Here is a 23,059-nt window from a genome sequence, read left to right as displayed (position 1 = left end):
CTGCTCCAGTATGGGCACTGGTTCCTGTCCTGGCTGCTCCACTTCTGATCCAGCTCCCTGCTAATAGCCTGGGAAAAGTAGTGGAGGATGATCCAAATGCTTGGGCTCCTGCCACCCACATGGGTGCTTTTCTAATATGTTTTAGATAAGTAACATTCTACTAGCACTATAATACAGGATTGAAAACTTCATTGTATTGATGTAAATGATCACTACATGTATAGCATTCTTGTGGACACTTGGTGCTTGTCTTCTGAAATGTCTTTGTTTAGGTGAATGGCAGGATTGTCAGTTTTCCAATCAAACTGAGTAAAACTGTGTTTTCTTTTAAATTAGGAGACATTTGTAGTCTTACTCTGCTTCTTTCTCTCTGGATATGCTTAGCCCAGACTTTCACTCTACTAATATTTAACAAATTAACATAATATTTGGTACCAAAGTGAACACAGATCCTGCATTAGAATATTTAACCCAAAAGCCTAGTCAGTGTTGATAGACAGTATCTATTCCAACACTTTAAGAGATGGATAGTGGACATAAGAGACTGAATAAGTTGGCCTTTTAATATTTTAGGTAGCTAATAATGAGTATTGTGTTTTATTTCACATGCAGGGAATTCCAAATGAAAGCTGGAGAGTAACAAAAGTTAATGAACGATATGAACTTTGTGATACGTACCCTGCTCTCTTGGTTGTGCCAGCAAATATTCCTGATGAAGAATTAAAGAGAGTGGCATCTTTCAGGTCAAGGGGCCGGATCCCAGTAAGTATAAAGCATTGATGAGATGTTGGCGAAGTGTTTTTTTCACTCCATTCAGTGCTGAGGTTAGTGAATGGGAGAATGGATGCAGGAAAAAATAGCTTCAGCAGCAGGTCTTTTAGAGAGATATTGACAATTGAGTTATTTAGTAAAATTAAAACTGGTTGAAAATCTTTATACATTTAAAAATAAAAACAGAATTGCATGGTTCTTAACTGGAAAATAAATTTTCCTTCTGCTTTATTCACTATATCTTATATAGTTATACATAGTTTTAGGCATGATGGTAAATACAAATTATTGATCAATAACTAGATCCTAAAAGATCAACTCAAATATTTGAAGTACAAAATTCTCAGATTCTGATGCATTTGGAGTTGGGTGGTTGTAGTGATACAGTAATAGAACTTTAAAAGTAGGGGATACTTATGCTTGTAGTTTTTCTAGAGACCACACTTCCCAATAATCAGTGGCTTTCATAATTTATTGTCTGACTAAAGAATTATGCCATGTTTTCTGTATGCCAAAGTTGGCTTGAAAGAAAGGTGATTTTTTTTTTTCTAGCAACCTCAGATTTCCTTTCCTGGTCAGGCTTTGAATCTAGTTAGGAAGAAGAGCTTTCTATAGTCCTGTTTTGGGTATTTTATCATTTTTCCTTCATGAAGGTTTTATCATGGATTCATCCGGAAAGTCAAGCCACGATCACTCGATGTAGTCAGCCCATGGTAGGAGTGAGTGGGAAGAGAAGCAAAGAAGATGAAAAATACCTTCAAGCCATCATGGATTCCAATGCTCAGTCTCACAAAATGTTTATATTTGATGCCCGGCCAAGTGTTAATGCTGTTGCCAATAAGGTGAGGTTGTCTTCCAGTAATTCAGATTGTAATTGTAGTTTCATGAGTCAGCTGAATTTGGCAGGGGCCACAATGTAGCAGAAGAGCTCAGGTTGTACAGTGGTAAAGATGCAGGGTCTGTCCACGGCCACACCACCCTGAACGCGCCCGACCTTGTCTGATCTCAGAAGATGTAGGGTCTAATCATGGCCCTTCTCCATGGTGTGATTTTCAGTTGTTTAATCTTTTTACCAATGAGCACATTGAGATCTTAAAGTGAGAATAATAGTAATAGCAAAAAGTTTTTTAGAAGCAAAAAGCATCTAATCAAATCTAGTGCATAATTCTGTGCTTACTTCCATAATAAACAGAGGTTCAGTAATTCTTCATTTTTTTCTCTCCTCCAAGTCTGACAGCTGAGCTCTGGCTGAAGTTCTGTACAGTAATGTAAGAATAATGAAGCCGTGTTCTGAGTGACCACTGGAGCCGTCCTCTGCCTGCCCTCTACCCAGACATACTGTTCTGACCCTGAAGAACTTGCAGTTAGCTGTAGAATAAACATTGTGCAAATAGAAATCCTGGCTCAGTTGACAGTCTACCATAGAGAAGGAAGGAGAGAGAGGAGAGGTACCGCTTAGCTTTAAGAAATTATTTTTTTCACTCACAAGAAGTGATGAGTATATAGAAAAATTAGTTAATGCAGATAAGCAAAATAAGAGGATATTTTAAAAAACCCAAACCCTGTGACTAAAGAGATAAACACCAAACCTTAGTTACACCTCCAGACCTAAGTGTCCAAAGGGGCTTTGAAACTTTTAAAAATGCACATGGAAAATGTGCATTATCTTTTAATTTAAATTTTTCATCAACTTCTTGAAGCCCCTACATAAGCTACATATACATAAATTTGAAGCAAAACGAGGTAAATATAAATCGCTTGTTTTAAATTGACACTGTATATTTTTTTCTTCCTTTAAAAAAAAAAACTGAGAGACAGACAACTCCCATCTACTGGTTCACTCCTCAGAGGCCCTGCAGCAGCTGGGACGAGAGCCAGGAGGTGGAAACAGTCCACATCTCCCACTTGTGTGGCAGAAACACAATTACCAGAGCCATCACCACTAGCTCCCAGGGTCTCCATTGGTGGGATGATGAAGTCAGGAGCCAGAGCCAGGGATTCCAGTGGGAAACTAGGCAGCTTACCTGCTCATACACTTTGTATTTCAGTGTCACTCAACATTTATGTGTTAACATCATTTTAATGGCGTAACTAATGATACCACCTATGGTTGGATATTTAGGTTACTTCTGTTATTTTCCTATCATAAATAATGTTTGCCTGATTATCATTTTAATTAAACTGTGGAGGATGTACTTAATTAATTTCATCTCATTTAGCTGTTTGAGGGCATCAGGAGTTCCAGGCATTCTCCATTAAACTGTAAATATTCCATCTTAAAGGACCAAGGAGAGGCCTGGCATCCCAAACTGTTATCCATTAATCTTTAGTTACAGGGCGTAAAGATAAAATGTGATGCTATGTAAGGACTGGCATATATTCTTCTTATCTTTAGTCAGAAGGAGTCTTTTCAGGTTATATCCTGAATTGTTTTGCGATAACCATAGTAATCTTTGCTGTCTGGTATGACAGGATGTATCAGAGTCATCAGGAAATCTGTATTTTCTGCCTCAGACTAGATAACCATTACTTTTAAGTTTTTAATGGTAATAAATGATATTTCAGACCATAATCTAGGTGCTCAGGATACTCATTTCCTACTGGCTTGCTTTTGCTTCTAGTGGAGTTAGGATAATATATATATATTTTAAGTACTCCGTGAGTTGTTCATGATACTGTCAATATAAAGTCAGTATAAATAATTTTTATATAACTTCTTCAGTATTATATCTGTATCATTTATGTCAACACCAAGAATCATAGTTTTTAAGGACATAAGAGATGATGAAATTTTCATGTCCCATAGTTACCCATTTCCTTTATCCCACTCCAGCCTCAGAAGAACATTAATACTGCCATCACAGTGTGATTACTGAAAGGTTAATTTCTTTGTGCATTCACTCTCCTGATTTGTCTCCATTTTTGAAGATACTTTGTATTATACCTACATTGCCAGATCATATAGCAATTAGGTATTCTCCCATTTACGCATATATTCTCCTTTCTCCTCTTCCTTCTATAAGTAGCTCTATATTTTGTACTCATGACCAGTGCAGCCATTTCTTACATAAATGTTCTTTAGTCACTTTTTTAAATTTAGAGAGAAAAATCTCCTGTCTACAAGCTCACTCCCCAGATGCTCACAACAGTTGAGGTTGGGCTAGGCTAGACCCTGGAACTAGAAGATAGGACATCAATCTGTGTTCCCCACTTGGGTGGCAGGGACTCAGGTACGTGAGCCATCATCTGCTGCCTCAAAGCGTGCTCAGTATCAGGAAGGTGGGATTGGGAGTGGAGCTGGGACTTGAATCCAAGCACTCTGATACGGGGCGTAGGCATTCCGAATGGCATCTTAACTGCTATGTGAAAAGATCACCCCTCCATTCCTTTTTTTTCCCAACGGAAGTTGTCCCCTAGTAAATATTACAGCAATGGCTCATGATAACAGTTTCTGAATATTTGCATGCTGACAGCAGAATATATGCTGTATCTTTGAAAGTCAGTTTTGCTAGATACAAAGTCCTCACCTCATACTTGCTTTTGAGAATCTTAAATGCATTATTCATTTTGGCATTGTTCCAAAAGTGTGGTAAATGACATATCCTTTTTTTTCCTGTCCATTTTTTTCTCCTGGCTGTGCAAAGGATTTTATTTTTCAGTCTAGTTATTTTGCTAGAATTTATCTTCATGTAGGTGTACCAGATCGTTTTTTTTTTTTACAGGTGTGCTATTTCAGTTTGTAATTTTCAAGTTTTTAAATAACTTTCATGAGCATCTTTAGTTACAGTTCTTAGTATTTGTTATACTTCCATGCTTTGGCTTCATCTTTAGGGATTCATGTTATTCATGCTGGCTCTTCTTTACCTGTTACTCTCTCTTGTTCTTTTTTATGCCCTTGTAGTGTCTTTAATACTTTTTCTCACTATTTTAAAAAATTTTTATATTAATTTTGCTCTTGTAGTTCTACTAATGTGGTCTACATTTCTGAAGTGGTCATTTTCATTTTATTTATAATTTATTCACAGATTCTATCACTTCATTAATAAGTTTTTCTGATTTCTGCATTTGTTTGTCTTCAGCTTGCTTGAAGTTAGAAGCTTTCAGTTTTGCCACTTATTCCCCGCCCCCCCTTTTTTTTTTGACAGGCAGAGTGGACAGTGAGAGAGAGAGAGAAAGGTCTTCCTTTGCCGTTGGTTCACCCTCCAATGGCCGTCAAGGCCAGCGCACCGCGCTGATCTGATGGCAGGAGCCAGGTACTTCTCCTGGTCTCTCATGGGGTGCAGGGCCCAAGCACTTGGGCCATCCTCCACTGCACTCCCTGGCCACAGCAGAGAGCTGGCCTGGAAGAGGGGCAACCGGGACAGAATCCGGCGCCCCGACTGGGACTAGAACCCGGTGTGCCGGCGCCGCAAGGCGGAGGATTAGCCTAGTGAGCCACGGCGCCGGCCACACTTATTCCCTTTTTAGGATGACTTGTATGGGATTCGACATTGCTCCTCTTCTCTTACTCATTTTAGGTGAAATTAGTTTTAGGATTCATGATTTAGTTATAAGGCATGAAATAAAGGTGTTAGGCATACCCAAAAGTTAGAAGACCAAACTTCCCTGAGCTTCCTTTTGTTTTCATGTAGCATTTTAAAATGTGAGAGCTTATTTGTGCTATTTCCTGACTCTCCCACGCTGCACCCATACCCACAGCTGTATGTACCTTAACTGTAATCCTCCATGTCCTACCACATTTGTGTATCTGCACCTTCTTTTCCATGATCTCGGTGCCTCTGTCCTGTTCTGCTCAATATTGGGTATGCTCATAGCAGATGGGACCCAGACTCCTAGCTGATCAGCAAGGAGACTCTGTAAACGTTTAGGCTATGTTAGCTCCTTTCTAAGTTCTGCTGGCCCTTTATACTTATCTACTCTTTGAATGGACAGAGAAGCTCCCAGTTTCAGCAGCACACCTTAGATTGATCTGTTGTGCTTTCTGATGATTCATAATGAAGCCAACACAATATAAAGCAGAACAAAATGTGAAAATTACAAAACTTTTTTTTTTTTTAATTTGACAGGTAGAGTCATAGACAGTGAGAGGGAGAGACAGAGAGAAAGGTCTTCCTTCTGTTGGTTCACTCCCCAAATGGCTGCAATGGCCAGTGCTGCGTTGATATGAAGCCAGGAGCCAGGAGCTTCTTCCTGGTCACCCATGCGGGTGCAGGGCCCAAGCACTTGGGCCATCCTCCACTGCCCTCTGGGGCCACAGCAGAGAGCTGGATTGGAAGAGGAGCACCTGGGACTAGAACCCGGCGTCCATATGGGATGCCGGCGCTGCAGGCATTTGTCACTAGTTATGAGTTAGTTGGTATTATTGTTCTCAAAAGTGTGAATCATACGACCACTTAATTTTATATAACCCCTGTGACTGCTCCAGGATTTTCCCAATTTGTTTTTGTTAGACCTTTAAGAAATGTGATTTTAAACATGAATTAGGTAGAAGATGGAATATTTCATTCATGAAATATGAAAATTTTCAGAAAAATTAGCTTCTCTTCTCCAGCCATAAGTCATTGCTTATTTTAAATATTTTCTCATTCTGTTCTACAGCTGAAGATTTAAATCTTTGAGGGTAGTGATGATGACAGCACTCTTTACTTTTATATGTTACTTAAAAACAATTGTATATGGTTAAAATAGAAGCAAGTCATTGTGACTTTGAAGAATTTCTTTAGTAAATGTTAAGATTAAAATGAGGTGAATAGGCTGCGAGTTGAAGAAACATGGGTGAACCAGACATCGTGGTCCCTACACATGGCAGAGTTTGGTGCTTTTAGTGAGTTGGAGGGGAAGTCTTAGAAATTATTGGCTAGGATTCAAAACATGGGCAAGGAAAATTAGTATTTTAAAGTACTTAAATGCCTTCATTTAGCTTTTATAATGGCTGTAAAAGGTTGTAGTTGAGTATATTCCTGTTTATAAAGAGCATATCATAGAGTGTTGTAGTAAATTGCCCTGCCATCCACATGTTCCAAGTTTCCCTATTCACCAGTAATATATGTCATTTTTCATGCTACTACGTTTTTTATGGCACTTTTTCATGAATGTCCACATACAGTGTTCATTTATGATTTTCAGTGACATTGGTCTCTTTTCAGGCCAAGGGTGGAGGTTATGAAAGTGAAGACGCCTATCAAAGTGCAGAACTAGTTTTTCTGGATATCCACAATATTCACGTGATGAGAGAGTCATTACGAAAACTTAAGGAGATTGTGTACCCAAACATTGAGGAAACTCACTGGTTGTCTAACTTAGAATCCACTCACTGGCTAGAACATATTAAGGTGGGTATATGGTTCTCTAATCCCTGTCTATAGTGACTCTTTTCTTAGAATTGAAGTCAATATGAATATATCTTTCTAAATAGTGAAAAGTTGATAAATATTTTGATAATCCAAACCACACCTAAATTTTGATATTTGAATTAGTTTCCTTATATTGTGATTTGGATCTGCTGTACTTCTTTCTTTTCCCTCTCTTTCCCATCCTGTGCCCATCCTTCACATTCCCCAGTTCGCATTTCTTCAATTGAGTCTTCTCAGCTTTCAACCATTTCCTTTTTTTCTGAACTTCTCTCTTTACCTTTTCTTTCCATTTAATCAGGTACTATCCTGTTCCTCATTTATTTATTTTTTGTATGTCATTCAACATGTATTATGAACTCATGAAGACCAGGACTGGATAAATTTTTTTTTGTCCCCTCAGGAGTTAGGGCACCAGTATCTCTGTTAGGTACCTAATAAATACATGTAGCATGATTTATGAACTTTAAACTACTCTGGTCAGGGAAATCTTATACACACACACACAAGATATAATGATATATTCACATGTGTTCTAAAACCTTAGCAAAATTCAATTTGTGGCATATTATATATAACCATATATATGTTAATATTGTAAAATAATGGAAAGTAGTATTTTTTCATGTTAAGAATGAGTAGATTTACATGAGTACTCATGGTAAAAATCTCTAAAATTCAGACAAAATTGAAGAGATGGTCAAACTGAACTAATGAGAATTATAACTATAAATTATTTTTATAATCTTTTTTTAAGTTGGTGAAATAAGCAGTTTTGAATAAAGATTATTTTTATTTAGATGTGGAATATTTGATGATTCTTAGATTTTTCTAAGAAAAATCTTACAAAGCTTTGTTAGCACACACAGTACCTTTCATTTAGGTATTTCATTATGCAAATAGTATACATTTATGAGATTTTCTAGTTTTGTAAATTTTTAAGATTAAAGAGAATTGATTTCATGTATTTCATATATTTAATGTTAAGCCCATAATGGTACCTCCTACCTGCTCCTTAATCCTCCCTCCTTCCTTTTTCTTTTTCAATTTTTACAATATAGGTTCAACTTACTTTAGAGTGGCAGGTTAATCCTTCATTAAATAAAGAATTCAACAAGTAGAGAGTAGAAAGACCATTGTTCCACCAGAGTGTAGACAAGGGCCCTAAATAATAAATCTCAAGATGACAGTTTCAGTCATATACATTACATCTTTTTAGTACTCCATATAGTAGCTACATTTCAAAGAAAACATGACCTTTATCTTTTTGGGATTGGCTTATTTGTTATGGTTGAGTACTAGTCCATCATGTATATGTATCCAGTCATCAGTTGATGGATATCTGAGTTGAATGTGTCTCTTAGCTATTATGTGTTGAGTTGCTATAAACATAGGGGTACAGATAATCTTTCATATTCTGATTTCATTTCTTTTGGGTAAATTCCCAGTAGCTACAGAAAATGTAAATACCTTGGAATAAATGTAACCAAGTATATGAAAGTTCTCTATAATGAAAATTACAAAACATTAAGGAAAGAAATAGAGGACACAAGACCATACCTTACAAAAATTCTTTCTGGAAAGAGAAAGATGATGTTCTCCCCATCTTACTGAGGCAGTCTTCCGTAAGAAAAAGATACTAGTAGATTTTGAAGAAACCAAGTGTCTATTTTAAAAACTCATTTTAATAAAATGCCTTTTCCAGCTTATTCTTGCAGGGGCCCTAAGGATTGCTGACAAGGTGGAGTCAGGGAAGACTTCTGTTGTAGTACATTGCAGTGATGGTTGGGACCGCACAGCTCAGCTAACTTCCCTAGCCATGCTCATGTTGGATGGTTACTATCGAACCATACGAGGATTTGAAGTCCTTGTGGAGAAAGAATGGCTAAGTTTTGGACATCGATTTCAACTAGTAAGTAAAGAATCTTGAGTCCTGATGTATGTCATATGCATCTCAATGTCGGGCATGTGTAAATGATGTCTTTTATCCATAAGAGGTTCATCTAAAATTAATTACTTGTCCTGAAGGGTAAACTTCTCTGGAAATTATTTTTTTGTTCTGGACGCCATTTGGAGATCATAAAGTGACTGGAGCCAGGGCTAGTTTCCAGTTAGTGGCCCAGTCTGTTCTGTGATCTCTGTCAGAAAACATTACACATTATTCAGCTAAGTCCATGAATGGGTGTGTTCACCTCCAAGTGACTGTTCCACATCAGTATTACTGGTTATGGAGTTACAAGATGACACTTGAGCTTCTCTTACAGACTTAGAAAGAGGATGGCTTAATATTGTTTAATGTGGCTGTACAAAGTAGCATTGCAAACATAGGTTTAGGATGGAAATAATGAAGTAAAAATAGAAATTTAACTGAATTGAGAATAAGGTGCAGCTTTTTTTTTAAGGTGCTAAAACTATAATGACTATTTGAAAGGAGTGTGTTGCAGATAGTTTTATGGAAATGACAAATTTGTGAGACTTCTGTGTGGTTCAGAGTGTGACTGAGATTCCATAATCAGCATAGTGAAGGCATTTATTGTTACTTGAATATCTCTGCTGGTATTCCTATCAAATGACTTAAACACCTAAAGAAATAAGCAGTACATGCCTTCTTGAGGCTTACAGTCTCATTCTAGAAAGACTTATCTGCTGGAGACTTCTTTGTTAAGTGAACTAAAATTTGCTTCCTATTGTCCTACATTCCCCTTCACATATATGACAAATATGACTCCTTATCCAACTCAGATAGGCCTTCAAATGTTTGAAAGTAGCTGTCTTCCCATGTCAACCGTAATCTGCATTTCTTTGGGCTTAGCATCCTTCCTAATTTCTTCAGGATCCCAACTCTTCACTGGACATTGCTCATAATTTTCTTTTTATTTTATTAAACTTTCATTTAATAAATATAAATCTCCAAAGTACAACTTTTGGATTACAAGTGGCTTTTTCCCCCCATAACCTCCCTCCCACCCGCAACCATCCCATCTCCCATTCCCTCTCCCATCCACATCAAGATTCATTTTAATTATCTTTATATACAGATCCATTTAGTATATACTAAGTAAAGATTTCAACAGTTTGCATCCACACAGAAACACAAAGTATAAAGTACTGTTTGAAATACTAGTTATACCATTAATTCTCATAATACAGCACATTAAGGTCAGAGATCCTACATGGGGAATAAGTGCACAGTGACTCCTTTTGTTCATTTAACAGTTGACACTCTTACTTATGGCATCAGTAATCACCCGAGGCTCTTGTCATGAGCTGCCAAGGCTATGGAAGCCTTTTGAGTTCACTGACTCCGATCTTATTTAGACAAGGTCATAGTTAAAGCAGAAGCTCTCTCCTCCCTTCAGAGAAAAGTCCCTCCTTTGATGGCCCGTTCTTTCCACTGGGATCTCACAGAGATCTTTCATTTTGGTGTTTTTTGTTTTTGTTTGTTTTTTTTTTTTTTTTTGCCACAGTGTCTTGGCATTCCATGCCTGAAATATTCTCATGGGCTTTTTAGCCAGATCCGAATGCCTTAAGGGCTGATTCTGAGGCCAGAATGCTGTTTAGAACATCTGCCATTCTATGAGACTGCTGTGTATCCCGCTTCCCATGTTGGATCGTTCTCTCCTTTTTAACTCTATCAGTTAGTATTAGCAGACACTAGTCTTGTTTATGTGATCTCTTTGACACTTAATCCTATCATTATGATCAATTATGAACTGAAACTGATCACTTTGACTAGTGGTACATGCCACCTTGATGGGATTGAATTGGAATCCCCTGGCACGTTTCTAACTCTACCATTAGGGGTAAGTCCAATTGCTTTGCTCATAATTTTCTACAGCTACAAGGTCATAGTCAGAACTAATGGCAATTCCTTAAATGGAGAAGTTGGGTTATGATGCCACATACTACACTTTTGTCTTTGCTTTGTTATATCAAACTTTATGAGATTTTAAATGCCTAAATGGTTTTCAGTAGTGCTTCTTATAAGATTTGGAATCAAAAAAACATGGGAACACTACCCTTGTGGGCCTTAGGCTTCTGATAGTGTTCCAGATAAGTTATTTGCGATTGTAGAATTTAGAAAGAATAAGAGAGGCAAAAGTAGAGAGTGCCAGAGTCTGGAGGGGAATGTGTGATGTGTGTGGCTAGGAGGTGTTGGAGAATCATGCAGAGAAGTGGATTATGGGAGGCCTCCAAGGTACTGAAAACTTGTTTTAAAGACTTTCTGGGGAGGGATAGGCATGGTGATATAGTGGGGTAAGCTACTAATTGGAATGCCCACATGTGGCACTTTGTGTATCAAAATGTTCAATTTTTGCTTGGTAGGATTGAGTACTTTTTAAATTTTTCAGATCTTTTTAAAGAACATAGCAAAGGAAATAATAAAAACAGCGATTATTTTTATTAAAAAATACATTTCCATTAAAAATGGAAGATCTCATAAAGCTCACAGTTTTCACTCTGTTTGCTTCAGCGAGTTGGCCATGGAGATAAGAACCATGCAGATGCAGACAGATCTCCTGTTTTTCTTCAGTTTATCGACTGTGTCTGGCAAATGACAAGACAGGTAACTAATCTGGGATATCTATTTTTACATATATTCTTTCAGCTCAGTCAAGAGTTGGGTGCTTTGGTCACTGATTCTATAGCTCATGTAAAATGGAATTTCTTATAAAGGTTCCAAGTGGTAAAGCTGTACTTTGTAATAAGATTGTGAATTAAGTTAAAGGTTAGGACTTATTAGCATTTCAGCATGTGGCACTAATAACCCCAGTGATTTCCTCCTTATTTTGAACAAGGTGAACAAAGTGAAGAATTAAGCTAGGAAACTCAAACTAAATAAAATCCTATTTTACTTAAGGAAAAAATGTGTTTAGATGGAAATTATAGGAAGGGAAGTATGGACTAGACGGAGTTCTTTTTGTTTTTAGGCATTGAGAGAATTATGCTTTTTAAACCTAACAACTTCTTTTGGAAGGATATCAGAAGACTGAAAGACAACTGAGTAACTGGGTAATCATTTCACTAAAGAGGCAAGGGGTCACTGTAAAGTAGGGCAATTGCTGGTTCTGCTTGGGTTTATAATTGTACTTTAGCTTCAATAACATAAAATACTATTTATTTCACTAAAAGGTGAATAGTAATCCTCAGGTGATACTAACCAATTACATAAGTTTATTTCCTCCCATAAACATTTCAGTTTGGGTGGATTTTTTTGAAACTTGCAAGGTTAAATGAAGCATTGTTGTAGATACAGCTCCAGTCTGATGAGGATGGTATTTAAATATATGTACTGAAAATGTGTAGTTTTTTAATTTTGGGAGGAAGAAGCAATGCTACATACTTAGTATTTACTGTTTCTTGGTATTACGGCTTCAACTTTTCCTTTAGAATTTTCTTTCCTTTAAAATATTTCATTGAAAGACAAGAAAGAGTGACAAAGGGGGAGTAAGAATACTTCTAATCACTGGTTCACTCTCCAAATGCCTGCAGTAGTCAAGACGGGGCCAGGCTAAAACCAGGAGCCTGGAACTCCATCCTTACTTCCCACACGGGTGTCAGGGGCCCAAATATTTGGACTGGCCTGTACTGCCTCCCAGAGTTTGCATCAGCAGGGAGCTGGACAAGGAGAGCCAGGGTTCAAATTTAAGCACCAGGATATGGCGATGCGTGTCACCAGAAGTGGCTTAGTCTTCTGTATCACATAGCAGTTTCCTTTTTAGAAAGCTTTTAATAAATACAAATTTCATACACAGCTTTAGGAATATAGCAGTTCTTGCCCCCATACCTGCCCTCTCACCCCCACTACTGTCCCACCTCCTACTCCCTCTCCTATCCCATTCTTCATTAAGATTCATTTTTAATTATCTTTATATATAGATCAACTCTATACTAAGTATAGATTAACAGTTTGCAACCACACAGACACACAAAGTAGAGAGTACTGTTTGAGTAGTCATTTTACCATTAATTCTCATAGTACAACACATTAAAGACAGAGGTGCTACATGGGGAACAAGTGCACAGTGACTCCTGTTGTTGATCTAACAATTGACACTCTTACTTCCAATGTCAGTGATCACTCGAGGCTCTTGTCATGAGCTGCCTAGGCTGTGGAAGCCTTTTGAGTCAACAAACTCTGTCAGTACTTAGGGCCATAAGGTAAGAGAGAACTTCCACTTTTCTCTAAAGCAAAGTACAGGTTCTCCATAAAGGGACACTTTTTTGCACAAGTGTCCTGGCTTTCCATGCCTGGAATGCTTTCACGGGCTTTTCAGCCAGATCAGAATGGCTTTCTAAGAGTCTGCCATGTAGGCTGGCGCCGTGGCTCACTAGGCTAATCCTCCGCCTTGCGGCGCCGGCACACCGGGTTCTCTAGTCCTGGTCAGGGCGCCAGATTCTGTCCCGGTTGCCCCTCTTCCAGGCCAGCTCTCTGCTGTGGCCAGGGAGTGCAGTAGAGGATGGCCCAAGTGCTTGGGCCCTGCACCCCATGGGAGACCAGGAGAAGCACCTGGCTCTTGCCATCAGATCAGCACAGTGCGCTGGCCGCAGCGCGCTGGCCACGGCGGCCATTGGAGGGTGAACCAACAGCAAAAGGAAGACCTTTCTCTCTCTCACTGTCCACTCTGTCAAAAAAATAAAAATTAAAAAAAAGTCTGCCATGTGGCCTGCTTTCCAATGTTGGATCATTCTCTCCTTTTTACCATTTACCAGACACTTGGTCTTATATGATCCCTTCAACACATTCCTACCTATATAATCAGTCACACACTTAAAATGATTACTGTAGCATGCAAGATGGCACTAGAACCACTCAGCTTAATGGGATTTGGAGTCCCATAGGGGTCTGTGAGAATGTCTGCCAAACTGTACATCTCCTCCCTCTTATTCTTTACTGGGATCTATTTTCAGTTGGATTTAAACATCTGTGAATAACAGAATTGTTTTTGAGGCAGCTACGATCTCACCTAAACCTTTTCTGGGAACATGACCCACAATGAGAAAACACATTATTGACCATTACCGTAGTCTTATAAGTAACTTTTGACTACTGCGAAAAACCAGATATGCCAACAAGAGAATGGGAAAGCTCTTTGCAATTATGCCGTTGTTGATGGATAAGTGTACTGCTTTACAAGATTGAATACCTTGAATGGGGCACTTGGTGAATATTATTTCTGGTATCTTTTTTTTTTTTTTCCAAAGAAAATGTCAATTTTGTATTTTTGTGCTCCAATACATACACAACATAAACCAATCAAACCAGGTAACTTTTTCATTTCCTTAAAAAAATCTTTGGAATCTACCAACTGTTCTCCTCCAGTTCTTTATTATACAGTTTCTAGCACATTATCTTGATTGTAGTCATCTGACTGTGGAACACTAGAACTTACCACTTCTGGTATTCATTCTCTCACCTCCCTGTATCTTCCCCTCCCGGAAGCCTCTCAGTTCAGGTTGACTTTTTGGTAGCCTCCATTGTTTTTCTGTGCCTGGCTTATTTGACTTAGTGATAAGGACTTACAATTTCATCCATTTTGCTGCAAATAATCAAGATTCCAGTCTTTTTTATGGCTGAGTAACATTTCATTGTGTATACTTAATAGTTTATCCTTTCATCCAATGATGGAAACCTAGGTTGACTCCTATCTTGATGTTGTGAATAATGTTGCATTGAACATGGGAGTGCAGGTCTGTCTGATAGGCTTATTTCATTTCATTGGATATATTCCCAGATATACGTACAATTTCTAGATTTTTGAAGAACTTCCTTTTCTCCATAATTGCTATATTAATTTGCATTCCCATTAACAGTGTATAAGAGTTCTTTTTCTGTCACATCCTTGCCAGCATATTTTCTTTTGAGTGGTTCTTTCCTTGCTCAGGTCTTGGAATACACTGTTAACATTATTTGTTATCTGAATTTCAATATACATAAAATTGCTAAAAAATGCCTTAGAACTGATATTTACAGTTTCACTTCATTAACGTTTCCCTTTTGATTTCTTCAGTGACCCATTGTTTAGAAGCATTTTGCTGCATATTTTATAAATGGGACTTGATCACCTGTTTCAGTTTCACAGCTACAAAACTTACTCAAGGCCTAGTAATCTGCCTTTTAGTATTTGAGAACTTGGCCATTATCCTACCTATAGCTTCCTGAAATTCAGCAGACTTCAGGGCAAGATTATTCTCATCCCTGTCCTTTTGAATACAGTTCATACTATTTCAGTAGGTATCATTCTAAGGAATAAAAACTTGCATGTAGTCTTTTTACAATCCTGTACTTGGTAAAAATTTACACACAACTTCTGAATAATTCTGAAGTAGGAAGGATTAAACTAAACTCTTTACCCTTTAGCGGTATGTAATTCTTCTCCCATACTGAGGACATCTAGTCATATCCTTGACCTGGGTTAGATGGTGAGGTTTTGGTTAGAAAGATGCCATAGTAGTGGTTTCCAAGGGACTTTCTTCAAGGACATGCTGCTTGGAAAAGTTAAATAGGCTGACTTACAAATCTGATCATCTGCTTTGCCTAATTATCTGTAATGTTTTTGTAAGCCACTGTTAATGTCTTGTGTTCTTAATTACTAAAAATTTTGCTGAAACTTTAAAGAACAATCTTACACGAGGTTAATGATACAGCAAAACTGGTCAGACCATTAGATATTCTGGCAGAAATCACCTAAGAAAAGTAAAAGTGACTGAACAGAAAGGCATGCAGATGCTATAAATGGCTAAGAAGAAACAGTTTTGAATGTTAACTTTTATAAATACTATTAGAAATACCTTCTACTCATGACAAATATGGACATCTGTGAAAAAACTTTCATTTTGTGCGTTTCTGATGTTCAATTTGCAGTTTCCTACCGCATTTGAATTCAATGAATATTTTCTTACCACTATTTTGGACCACCTCTACAGCTGTTTATTTGGAACATTCCTCTGCAACAGTGAACAGCAGAGAGTAAAAGAGGTAAAATGTGAGCTGTAACCCTACTCCATCCCCACAATTCCATCTTTACATTTCAACTTGACATTCTTTTGAGTGACATGTTGGGTCATATTTTATCTTACATGCTATAACGTGATTACTTCCTTTCAAATATCTGACCTGAACTGTGTTGAAGTGCCTCTGTCACAGGGCTGGAAGTATTCACTACTGTCTGACTTGATGCATGGAGTGTTGTCTGCTAAAGAGAAGTGGAGTAAGTGGTGATCAGTGTATCTGTTACTTTATGCAGGATGGAAATCCTTGAAAGCAGGTGCAGAAAGTATATTTAGCAGAAGCTATACACTTGAATGGGCAGCTCAAATCTGAAGATATAATCTGCATTAAATGAGACATTTCTTACAAATGACTCAAGCTTAGCACTGAAATGACATGTAGAAAATTTTTTCAGTACCCCATTTCCCCAGAGATATCACTATTAAGGAATCAGTGTACTCTCACTTTATAGAAAAGTGTAAGAACTGCTTGCCACTATGCTTAAGTCCAGATATTGAGCTGCAGTCTTAACTCTGTCACTAAATAACCCTGGGTGAGTAAATTTTTAATTCTATAAAATAAGGCTAATAGTACTTACTATTGCAAAGACTAAATAAAGGAAAACTTATTAAGTGCTTTCTAAATTTTCAGTTCCTTTGATGGCAGGTCTCAAAATTTTAAACTTTTTCAGTGTCTGACATGCAGTAACTGTTTCCAATATAGTATGAACTCTGAAAAATAAGATACTTTCATCTTTTAACAGTCTTGTTTTAATTAAAAGTTTTTACTCAAATATAATTTTCATATTGTAAAGTCTACTCTAATAACAGTACAGTGGTTTAAAAATGGTATCTGTAAAGCTGTGCAAAGAAGCCTATACCTGTTAGTTATTCCTAATCTCCCAGCTATTGACAAAACATTAACCCTTTTTTGAAAATTTCCTAAAAATATGATCATTCACCATGTGACTTTAGTGTCTGGCTCCTTCCACTTACAGTGTTTCAAGGCTCACCCATATTACAGTCCATATCCTTTTAAAAATAATTATTTCATTACACAGATTAGTTGATAGACTAGTGTTGCTTCCACTTCTGGGCTTTTATGAATGATGCTGCTTTCAACATCTGTGATAAAAGCTCTCGTACCAGCATACATCTTAGGTTTGCTGGGTCATATGGTAACTGTTAACTCTCAAGAGTGGGCAGACAGTATTCTACTACTGTTGTTTTAATATAAGTGGGTTTATCAGTGAAATGTCCAAGTCTGTTCCCTCCAAAGAGATGAAGGACCACAAAATGTTAAAATTTCACCTATAATGTAAGTAGCTTGTATGGTAGAAAATCCTTACCCGTTTTTGCTTTTTACAGAATCTTCCTAGAAGGACTGTGTCACTGTGGTCTTACATAAATAGCCAGCTGGAAGACTTCACTAATCCTCTCTATGGGAGCTATTCCAATCACGTACTTTACCCAGTAGCCAGCATGCGCCACCTAGAGCTCTGGGTGGGATACTACATAAGGTGGAATCCACGGATGAAACCACAGGTATGCAAACACCCATCCATGCAGTGCAACTTCTCTAAATTTGAGCCTTTTTAAACCAACTGGAAAAATTATCTGTAGATATTTACAGCTTTCCTTTCTACCCATTAAATCTTGGAATTGTATTAGATAACTTTTAGGGGGTCTTATTTCAACAAGATGAAGCAGACAGGGTTAAGAAAATTGAATACCTAATAACATTTTAGTCCTTGTGAAATGTTTACAATTTAGAACTGCTGAGACTAAAAGTAGGCAACTACAGGGAATTCTGAACATTGTCTCGCAATTACTGTATTTGGTATAGTACTAGGTTCAAGAGCACTTAGACAGTTGGGTATTGTCTGGGAATACTTGGGCACACTGGGAAAGCTACCAGCAATAGTCCTGGAATTTAATGTCCGCTGATGGATTGGAAACATGAGGGAGGGTGGTCCAGAATGATCTGACTATGGGATTTGCTCAGGATTGCCTCACTGAAATCATCTTGTTCTTTTAGGAACCTATTCACAACAGATATAAAGAACTTCTTGCTAAACGTGCAGAGCTTCAGAAAAAAGTAGAGGAACTACAGAGAGAAATTTCCAACCGATCAACCTCATCATCAGAGAGAGCCAGCTCTCCTGCACAGTGTGTCACTCCTGTTCAAACTGTTGTGTGAAAGGACTGTTAAGTTGGGGGGGGGGGGCGTCACTGCTTCGAAGTTATGACAGTGGCAGCTTTATGAGATTGTCTTCCATATTTAAGACCTATCTATGAGATAAAGTTTTGTTGCTTTTATTTATTTTAAATCTCTTTAGGGTGAGTTTAGACCTGTAGCAGCACAGGTGGCTTATGTGCAATTACACAGGACACTAATGTTAAAAATTAAGATTTCAATCCTGCAAATTTTAAAAGATTCTGTCTTAATAAAAGTCACTTTAGAAAATACCTCTTGATGGTTGAGAGCTCATTGTTCATATAGATTGGGCCTCAAAATCCTGATAGCCCTTTCTCTATCATAGGTTTATTCTTTTTGGTAGTAACTGGAACGTTTTGATGATGGCCTTTCAACTGCCATTCACATTCTTTGTATAGTGCAAAGCAAAAACCTTCAGGACATTATGTATAGTTACAGTTTAAAATTACTGCTGATATTATTTGTATATTTACTTAAAATGTACTAGAAAGCTATTGCAAAATGATGCCTTATAGATGTGTTTGGGGCTGGGGTGGGCAGAGGGATAAAGGAAAAAAGGTTCACACTCTTCAATTACCAGAAATAACACAGAATATATTTTAATTTTTTGTGTGTAAACACAACAGAAGCGAAGTGGTAGGTTTCTGAACACTAATTAAAAAATGTAAAAGGATTGACTAAGGTAAGTACTGTGCTCAAATTTTACATGAAATATTTTAGTACTTTTTTATTTGCAAATAATGTAAATCCAATAAATGATTAAATTTACCAAAGAACATATTGCCAGAATAAAGATGTATTACAATCTCAACAACAGTAAAGGAAATCTTCACTGTTTGCCTGCTACAAGAGTTTCTGACTCCTTTTTGTCTGTTTTATTCTAGATAAAAGCTGTTATATACTGTAACAAAGAAGCTTCTTGTCCCTTGATCTTTTTGGATAGTTCTTTGCCTTAAGATATCACATATATAGTCTTAGGCAGAAATGTTCAATTTGAACCCATTTTGCCTCTCACACTCACATAACAAAAACGTATTTTCGAGAGGGCATGATGGCATACCTGGTTAGGCCACAACTCTCCCATGTTGCAGTGTGGGTCAAGTCCTGGCACTCATCCAGCTCTGGCTAATATATCCTGGGAGGAAGCAGATGATAACTCAAGTGCATGTAACCTTGCCACCCATGTGGGAGACCCTGGCTTCAGCCTGGCCTACTCCTGTTGTGGACATTTGTGGAGTGAACCTTGCCCTGCTCTTGTTTAATGAGGGAACAGTTTGTTAGTACATAATTATTATAATTAGTACCAAAATGATTTGGTTGCTGTGTGAAATATATTGTAAGGAAAAATTTGGTCACTTGATTACTGTGTTAAAGCTATCATATCCATCACTTACAACATAAAAGAATGTAGATTTCAAGCTTTTTGTCATAGTACGCTTACATCCACTTTAAATTCCACTCAAAAACTAGAGAAAACTAAGTGCAAACCTATCATTTCACTGTTCAAAACCTTACCATGGTTTCTCTCACCTTATGCAGGGAATCTTCATGCACTGGAGCATTTAAGATGACTCATGGCTTTATGCATAGGAGGAGAAAAGGAACTCTAGAACTTTTGTATAGATAAAATATTTCACAACTTCATGTGTAGCTCTGAACTGGTAGTGATACTCATTGAGATGAGTATCAAATTGAAGCTCCTTAATCCCCCTGAGACCTAATCTCTGCCTACCCCTACCCCCTCACCTTTTACTCACCAATAGTACTCTGCTATTCACCAATACCCCATGTAAACTCCAGCTTCCTGACTCCCTTATGACTGATTCCTAATCTCTAGATCAGGGATAGGGAATGTCCAACCTTATCATTTGCTTGGACTCCACCAAGGTAACTGCAGGTGGACTCATAATTCAATAGATCTAGCAGGCTAATTTTTAAGTTGGTAATTTTGTATGGTCTCTATCAACCGAATGGCCCCCAGCAGAAAAAAGGTTCCTACCCATTCTAGATGTTAGGTTCCCAGAGGATGAGGTTATACCTGTCTGACTCCTCATTCCTCTGCAAATTCTACTGTCTGCACCTCAACAGCACAGTGTACAGGACTGTCAGCACTGCAATGAAATGTACTATACTGACAAACAATACAGATGTCTTCCACCAGCCTGTAAACATACTGTATTCGTGGCATTTTTCACACAGAAGATAAATTTGAAATGCACTGCAATAAAGCTCTGATACAACGTAAGTGGTCAGACTACAACATACTCATTTAAAATCTCAAATAAAATGGTAGCAGGTTTCTTGTTTTCAGTTCTCACCTCAAGAGCATCAAAAGTGGGGCTGGTGCTGTGGCATAGTGGGCTATAAGCTTGCACCTGAGGCAATAGCATCCCATTTGGGCACCAGTTGTGTCCCAGCTGCTCCTCTTCAGATCCAGCTCTCTGCTTATGGCCTGGGAAGGCAGTGGCAGATGGTCCAAGTGTTTAAGGCCCCTAAACCTGCGTGGGAGACCTGGAAGAAGCTCCTGGCGCCTGGCTTCAGACTGGCTCAGCTCCAGTTGTTGTGGCCATTTGAGGAGTGAACCAGTGGATGGAAGACCTTTATGTCTCTCCCTCTCTCTGTAACTACTTTTCAAATAAAGTCTTAAAAAAATATCAAAAGCTAGAATGGTTATTTCAGTTTTAATTCTAGTTGAGAGATGAGGTGTTTTGTACCAATTACTTACTTTTCTAATTAGAACTTTGAGCCATTACAATTCAAATGACTTTTAGACAATTTAATGACCTGAAATTCAAACAAGGAGATGACAAAAGTTTAACAGCTGAAAACAGGAGAAACATTTACCAGGTCACCAGAGTAATGATTCTCACCTTCGGACTCCTGTTATAGATATGATGAAGCTGCAAACCTGCTCATCAGAAAATCATACACACAGGCAAAATTTATGTGTAATTTCAGGAAATTCACAAATCCTGCCAAATCAGGATGCTAAGTTAACAGCTCTAACCCTAGAAAATAGAACAAGAGTATTACAGTGCCCAAGAAGTCACACAGCTCATGCTTGTCATCCTAAAACTTCATCTTAACAAACTTCAGCAAAAGCATTTAAGAATTTCTTTACAGGTGGCTAATGTTTTCATTAGCATACCCTACCATACAAGGATGAGATAATTTTGTTGGTGATAAACTTACATGTAAACATGAGAATGGCAAATAAATACTATATATTCTTACTGTTTCTCAGTCAACATGATGCTGTCCTATTTAGACATGCACTTTTCAAAGTTTACAATAAATGAAGCCTTTATTAACAGATTAACAGATTGTTAAGGAAAGTTTGTTTCCTTAAAGAAGCTGTTTCACTGACTTCAGTGGCAATCTTATAAAATGTTAAATCTAAAAATTACTTAAAATTATGACTTACATTAACATAATTGTGTGTACAGTTTATATTGCACTCTATATATGAAAAAAAAAACAGATATTCAAGGGATTCTCTAAGTTCCAAGGTTAAAAACCACAATACCTTGACTAAATAACATGATTACAAAGTTACTAAACACAGCATATGAGTATGCTTCACATCTCCTTTCTCTCTCCCATTTGTCACTTTATTCTAAAATTTCATTCACAGTTTATATTATTAATAAGACTTTTACTAATTTTTACAGGTAACTGACTACACTTTAAAAATTTTAAACAATTAAAAAGCAATACAAATGAATTTAATATTGATCAATGTTTGATCACAATGGATCAAATGAAGTGCCAAAAGCAAACCAAAACAATTCTTTTAAATATATAAATATTTAAATATAAGAACTATGTCATCAAATAGTTAAAGCATACTAATGGTTCTAGACGAAAGAGGAAGTGGGCAATTTCTGTCAGAGAAAGATTAAAAAATGAGAATTTTTAAGCAAACACTGCCTTTGAGACAGCCACTTGTTTTTAAAAAGTTAAACCCAATTTTATTTATATATAAAAACTAATTTTAAAAATCACACCCACAAGTAAAAAACTGGTAATGTGTTTACAAAGTACAATGTATCAGAGTACAGCAAATTCATCTCAAAGAAACAGTCTGTGTGGCTTCTCAAACTTTAAAATTCCCTTGGCTTCCACGGAAATGGTTAACATTTAGTGAGGCTGCAAAAAACACACACAGTCTATGTATGAAGCGTGAGCCTCTTAACACTTGCTATTAACTAATTTCAACATCAGATAGTATGTGACCTGGAAAATTAATTGTCAACATCTGATTGAGGAGGTACGTATTATCCGAATAAAATTTATGACCTGATAGTCAGTAATCCCAACACAAATCACCACTTTGTAATGAACTCTGTATGGTTTGCATGTCCTTCAATAACTGAAGATTTTTTCTGCTTTTTTCTCCAGGTCTCAATTTGGTATAATCCTTCTTATTTGTGTTCCCTGTGATTCCAGAACGGTTGCTACTGCTTCCTTCTTCTTCAGGGGTCTTCTTTGTGGCTCTTAATTCCTTCTTTTGCTTCTCTGTCTTCTGTTTCTCCAGCTACACCAAATAAAAATGCAGGGAAAAAAAAAGGAAAACATTTTCTTCTAACAATTAGGAAAACATTTTCTTACAGTCAGTACCTTTTTAGAAAATAACTCCCATAATGACCTGAAACAAAACTAATATATTCTAGGTTTACTATTTTAAAGATTCAAAAATCTGTAAACACCATTTAACATTCTACCCTCA

General features: G+C 37.3%; 2 protein-coding genes across 11 annotated transcripts in view; one reads left to right on the top strand and one right to left on the bottom strand.

Moving 5' to 3' along the window:
• Nucleotides 1–19,176, top strand: part of MTMR2 (myotubularin related protein 2) — a 92,387-nt gene extending 73,211 nt beyond the window's left edge. For all 9 annotated transcript variants that reach the window (XM_070077037.1, XM_017343791.3, XM_017343785.3 and 6 more), the window contains 8 exons: nucleotides 613–762; nucleotides 1,425–1,613; nucleotides 6,918–7,103; nucleotides 8,827–9,033; nucleotides 11,596–11,688; nucleotides 15,988–16,101; nucleotides 17,481–17,657; nucleotides 18,151–19,176. In XM_070077037.1, coding sequence (XP_069933138.1) covers nucleotides 613–762; nucleotides 1,425–1,613; nucleotides 6,918–7,103; nucleotides 8,827–9,033; nucleotides 11,596–11,688; nucleotides 15,988–16,101; nucleotides 17,481–17,657; nucleotides 18,151–18,312 — 1,278 coding nt within the window. In that variant the 3' untranslated portion in view covers nucleotides 18,313–19,176. The remainder of the gene's footprint in view (nucleotides 1–612; nucleotides 763–1,424; nucleotides 1,614–6,917; nucleotides 7,104–8,826; nucleotides 9,034–11,595; nucleotides 11,689–15,987; nucleotides 16,102–17,480; nucleotides 17,658–18,150) is intronic.
• CEP57 (centrosomal protein 57) overlaps nucleotides 18,857–23,059 on the bottom strand; it is a 54,500-nt gene continuing 50,297 nt past the window's right edge. For both annotated transcript variants that reach the window (XM_051820419.2, XM_002708617.5), the window contains exon 11: nucleotides 18,857–22,867. In XM_051820419.2, the coding sequence (XP_051676379.1) occupies nucleotides 22,637–22,867 (231 nt within the window). In that variant the 3' untranslated portion in view covers nucleotides 18,857–22,636. The remainder of the gene's footprint in view (nucleotides 22,868–23,059) is intronic.

The sequence above is a fragment of the Oryctolagus cuniculus genome, chromosome 1 (assembly GCF_964237555.1).
Source record: "Oryctolagus cuniculus chromosome 1, mOryCun1.1, whole genome shotgun sequence".
In the NCBI taxonomy this organism is placed as follows: domain Eukaryota; kingdom Metazoa; phylum Chordata; class Mammalia; order Lagomorpha; family Leporidae; genus Oryctolagus; species Oryctolagus cuniculus.
Note: the sequence above shows the minus strand (reverse complement) of the source record. Positions and strands in the feature narration are given on the sequence as shown.